Consider the following 5,461-nt stretch of genomic DNA (forward strand, 5'->3'; position numbering starts at 1 on the left):
ATTGTTGACTGTCACGCCAATTGAGTATTGACTGTCATATTTTTTAACTTTTGACTGTCATATCTCTTTAACTTTTGATTGTCACATTTCATAACTTTTAACCTTCTGATTTTATCATGCCCCTCCTTTAAATACCGAATCAATTATATTTTTCATTTCTGGATGTTTTTCCAATCTAGGAGATTATGTTCATTCCTTGTGTGAGAACGAAAGATCGTAAACCTGAAAACTATGACTGTAACTACACGAGTTTCAAGATGACAGATTTTGATTTCTCGATCGTCCACATGACTTGCCATTGTGTTCGATCACTTCAACGTAGCAATCATGCTCTAGACACGCTCCATACTTGTCGAACATCAAGTACAAAGACAGAGTTAAAAACTTCCATTATTTCGCTCACAAATTCCCATTCCAATTGCATGGCACATTAATGTACATCTGAGTTTACAATCTCAACAGGGCGTTTTCATTTGCCGGGAACAAAGTTGGTGGCGTAGGCCCATGCATTGTTGTTCACTGGGTCGGCCAGGTGGTCGGCCAGGTTCTCCAACGGCCCCTTGCCGGTGACGATGGCTTGCACGAAGAAGCCGAACATGGAGAACATGGCCAGCCGCCCGTTCTTGATCTCTTTCACCTTCAGCTCCGCGAAGGCCTCAGGATCGTCGGCGAGACCAAGAGGGTCGAAGCTCCCTCCGGGGTAGAGTGGGTCGACCACCTCCCCTAGCGGGCCGCCGGCCACACGGTACCCCTCCACGGCGCCCATCAGCACCACTTGGGACGCCCATATGGCCAGGATGCTCTGCGCGTGGATCAGGCTGGGGTTGCCGAGGTAATCGAGTCCGCCCTCGGAGAAGATCTGAGACCCAGCCTTGAACCAAACCGCCTCGCCGAATTTGACGCCGTTGCGAGAGAGGAGCTCCGGGAAGACGCAGCCCAGAGCGCCTAGCATGGCCCACCGGCAGTGGATCACCTCCAGCTCCCGATTCTTGGCGAACGTCTCGGGGTCAGCGGAGAGGCCGGCGGTGTCCCACCCGTAGTCGCCAGGGAATTCACCGGTGAGGTAGGACGGGGGCTCGCCGGATAAGGGACCGAGATACTTGACGCGGTCGGCACCGTACCAGGGGCTCCCCGACACCGCTGGCTTGGGCCTGCCGCCGGTTTTCCGCATGGTGAACCGACCGCCGCCGCCAAGACCGTCGGAGAGTGAGGGGGCGAGCTTGACTGGCTTGCCAACGAAGGACGGGGAGGAGATCGCCATGGTGGAAGCCATTTGAGCAGATTGATGGAGGAGAGGTGCTCGATCAAAGGAAAGGCTTCTGCTGCGTTTGGAATTGGAATGGCAATTGGAATCGGAATTGGGGCGTCGTTTTAAAGCTCGAGGCCACTTGATTTCTGCTTATCTTGCGGAATCTTTATCTCTTCTCTCATTGGATGGTGCTTTGATGGGTGAGATCTTTGTACCAAACGTGGCGAAATGGTAATCCGGGAATCTGAGCCCCAAGATCGTTTGAGTACTTGGCCATCTTGCATGGCTTTTGTTGATTGGATTCCCCAAATCTTTGGGTTTCAAACGCATGCATATTATTTGCGCATCTTAATATTCTACTATTTAATTAGAATCTCTACCGTTGAATAACTAATTTTAACATAAAATTAAATCAATATTTTTTGCTTTTTATATTAAAAATAATTTTAAAATTTAATAGTAATATTTTTTATCAATTATGTACTAATTCTTTTTAGTCTACCTCTTAAAATTGATAAAAACATCGAATAAAAAAATTTCTATAAATATTTTAAACCGATAATATAAATATTATCTTTCTCAATCTTATTAAGATCAGTATCTATTTTTATCCATTTAATATCTAATAAAAAATTAAATTAATTTTTTATAAAAAAGAATTTGTTACAGTAATATTAATCTCGTTTAAGCACAAATAGGACTAATTTTAATGAATACCTTTTAATGAAATTACACATTGGCCCGCTCTGCTCCATAAGTCAGTTTAATTTTCTTTCAACATTTAGTATCTTTAAAACTATCTTTTAAATTTTAATTAATATCAAATGCTTTATTTTTTTCTCTTTCCATTAATTTCACATAATTTAGATAATAATTTAAAAAACAAAATATTTTAATTAGTTGAAGCATTTGTACTTTAACGTTAGTTGATGGAAATAACGTCCGATTGTTCTTAATATGTGTGTTGAAGTCACTGGAACTTTGTTCCTGTCGGTAACTTCGTTCCCATCAAATGAGAATTCCGTGTTGGGATCGGAATCTTATATACCTAATTAACCGCTGTTCGCTGGGGCAATGGGAATGTATGACAGTGATAAAGTTGAATTTATTATCTTAGGCGGTTTCTCTTAGACGACGACCTTATACATTTTAAAAAGAGACAAGTCATGACGATTTATTTAATCTTAATCGAGCGTCCGATGAGAGCATAAGATAATCTAAAATAATATTTAGATTCGTCAAAAATTAAATCATACCTCACTGTCACGGATAGTAAATCCGAGGCAGTGGGAAAATGTGAACGAATTAATGGAAGTTTGTATTTCACTCTGTTTTTGTACTTCATGTTTGACTCGTTGGTTGGCGTCGAGTGCGTATATAACTGCTAAGTTGAAGTGATGTGGCCTGTTGGATGAGAAATGGGCAGAGCTAAGACTCCAAGTTTTGCAGGCATAATCTAGAATGCAAAAACATCAAGCAATGAAACATACATATGTTAGATAAATATATGAATGGAGATGCGGAGGATGAGAAAAGAAGATTTTCATTGTGAATAGGTATTTAATCTCATATTGAGAGTTGTAAGGTATATACATATATTAATGATGTGAATAAATACATGAAGAGAGGTTCTTTCTTATGCATGGGTGTGTAGGGAGTGTAAATGTAGGGCTCAGATTACATTGAACCATGTTGATTTACGTGTGATCATGACTTGCGCACGCCAAATGCTAAACCAGTCGAAGTAAAATTTACCTAAGTGGAACAACCAACATTTTACCATGTGGATTCTTTTTGCTGCTCAAGAAGGTAACGAAAGTATTAACCATTGTTAATGGTAATTTTACAACCTCCCAGATAGTAATGGTCGGTCATTAATGGTTGTCGGCTATCATTATTCCCTAGGTATTGAATGTTCATTACTCATCATTCAATGCTGATAAGGGATGATGCTCTTATATAAAGGGAGACCACGGTCTTGAGTAAGAAATATAGAAAAGAAGCAGTAGCTCTTCATCTCCGTTCCTCTCCTCTTCTATCGTGCAACTCTTGCTCGATGGAGTGTCCGTGATAGCAGTCGATTATCACTCAGTTCGTCGTGATCATCAGTGCTAAGTAGGAATCACAATTAATCGTTGTTGTTGGTGCGAGAAGCATCCGACGATCGAACCCAAGTTTTGATAATGACAAAGGATTCAAAGTTAAGATTATGTGTTATCTGATGTGCTTGAATGAGTTTGCAAGAAAGTCCTAACTGCGGTTAAGCAGGTGGAAAATCCTAAGGGACGGTAACCTTAGGTCCTAGGGGGTGGTAACCCTAGGTGGTGGGAAACCCTAAGGGGCGGTAACCTTAGGTTCTAGGGGGTGGTAACCCTAGGTGGAGGAAATCCTAAGCGGGGTAACCTTAGGTCCCAGGGGGAGGTAACCCTAGGTGGCAAAAAACCCTAGGGGTGGTAACCCTAGGTCCTAGGGGGTGGTAACCCTAGACGAAAAATCCAGTCGGTCTGGAGGACCGGAATAACATCAGGTATGCTCTCCTGAGTGGAGTAGGTGAGGACGCGTTCCCCGAAAGAGGGAACAGTAGGCGTCGGTTCGATCTAGGATTTTCGGTCGAAAATCTGAAGTCAGAACTGGACAGTCCGTGATTGTCAAACTTTCACATTATTATGTTTATTGTGTGTGATAACTTTATTTTGTAGGATATATGGTTGGTTTATGGACTAACATGTTTTGCAGGGACAAAGGAGCAAGATTAGCCTCGGATGAACAGTACCCGAAGCACCCTTATGGATCTTGAGGTGCCTCGGGTGCAAGGCAGAAGCTGCGCTGGAAGCAACATTGGAGGCACCCTCATGGAAGCTTGAGGCGCCTCGGACTGTAGGTTGGAGGCGCCTTCAAGGCTTATGGAGGCGCCTTCAAGAGGATATACGAAGACTTCTTCTTAGCTCATCCACGTGGCTGACTCGACACTTTGGAGGCACCCTCAAGGGACTTTGAGGCGCCTCCAACAACCTATTTAAGAAGATCTCGACCAACAGCTTGAGGTATCAATTCCCAAGCAATCCTTCTGCAACAAGCTGCAAAAGAGACGTTCCGATTTAGCTACGACAAGTCCCCGACAATCTGGAGCTGAGATTTTACATTTTATTGTTGTCGATATAAGATTTCTCTGCATTAATTGTAAACAGTTATTGTACTGAATAAGCGATATTATAGTTGTTGCCCACCGAAAGCGATCAATGATCGCGGGCCTTGGAGTAGGAGTCGCCCTAGTCTCCGAACCAAGTAAATTCTTGGTATCTTTGTGTTTATTTTTCTTATTCTTCTGTGCATTTACTCGTACGTTTTTCGAATACGAAAAGTGAAAGCCACGAGCGCTATTCACCCCCCCTCTAGCGCTTCTCGATCTAACAGTTGTATCCTGGGAAATAGACAACCTGAGTAAACCTCGAAGCATAGTCGGAAATGGAGCGAATTTGTTTCAAGAAAACTATAACCATCATAGGCCTCAGTCCATTACCCCGCTCGACCTCTCTGTCCGGCCAACCGCACACTCACTTGGCCACCCGCTCGGCTGCTCGACCTCTCTGCCCATTCACTCGTCCAACCGCATGCATGCCTGGCTGCTTGCTCATCTGGTCACTCGATTTTTCTACCTAGTCGACCAAATACTCACTCGGTCGCTCGGTCGTTTGCTCGCTCGGCCGCTGACTCGCTCGGCAATGGGCCGCACATTCACTCGCCCTCTTGGAATGCTTAGCTTCTCAGCCTGCTCGGCTCGACAAGATCTCCTGCTCTGCCCGTTCGACTGATTTACCTGATTAGCTGATCTGCCCGGTCCGACTCTCTGTTTGATCTATGAACCATTCGTACTGACCACTTGGTCACTTTGTCATTTGGTTGCTCAGTCTCACAGTCTGCTCTTCCCACTCGGTTGGCTCTGCCTGCTCTGTTGGCTACACAACCCAGTCAGCTATACTGGCCGCTCGACTTCTCTACCTGCTCAACCAGTCTACACTTAGCACTTGGGTAGGAACTAGCCCCACTGGCAGCTTGAGATTATCAGCTCAAGTCATCTCGACAGATAAGTTAAATTTAATTCAATGTAATTTAAATTCAGCTAATTTTCAAATATCTCTGGCAGATTGTTTAGCAATCTTGAAACAGACTCTGGTTCTGTTGAGATGGCCACAGAACAAAGTGTTGAGGTGC

General features: G+C 43.8%; 1 protein-coding gene across 1 annotated transcript; it reads right to left on the reverse strand.

The window, feature by feature from the left end:
• Positions 1 to 377: 377 nt before the first annotated feature.
• Positions 378 to 1,358, reverse strand: LOC122002037 (chlorophyll a-b binding protein of LHCII type 1-like). The gene has a single exon (XM_042557063.1). The coding sequence runs from the start codon at positions 1,271 to 1,273 to the stop codon at positions 470 to 472; it is 804 nt and encodes a 267-aa protein (XP_042412997.1). The 5' UTR covers positions 1,274 to 1,358; the 3' UTR covers positions 378 to 469.
• Between the last annotated feature and the right edge of the window lie 4,103 nt (positions 1,359 to 5,461).

The sequence above is a fragment of the Zingiber officinale genome, chromosome 7A (assembly GCF_018446385.1).
Source record: "Zingiber officinale cultivar Zhangliang chromosome 7A, Zo_v1.1, whole genome shotgun sequence".
Classification (NCBI taxonomy): Eukaryota; Viridiplantae; Streptophyta; class Magnoliopsida; order Zingiberales; family Zingiberaceae; genus Zingiber; species Zingiber officinale.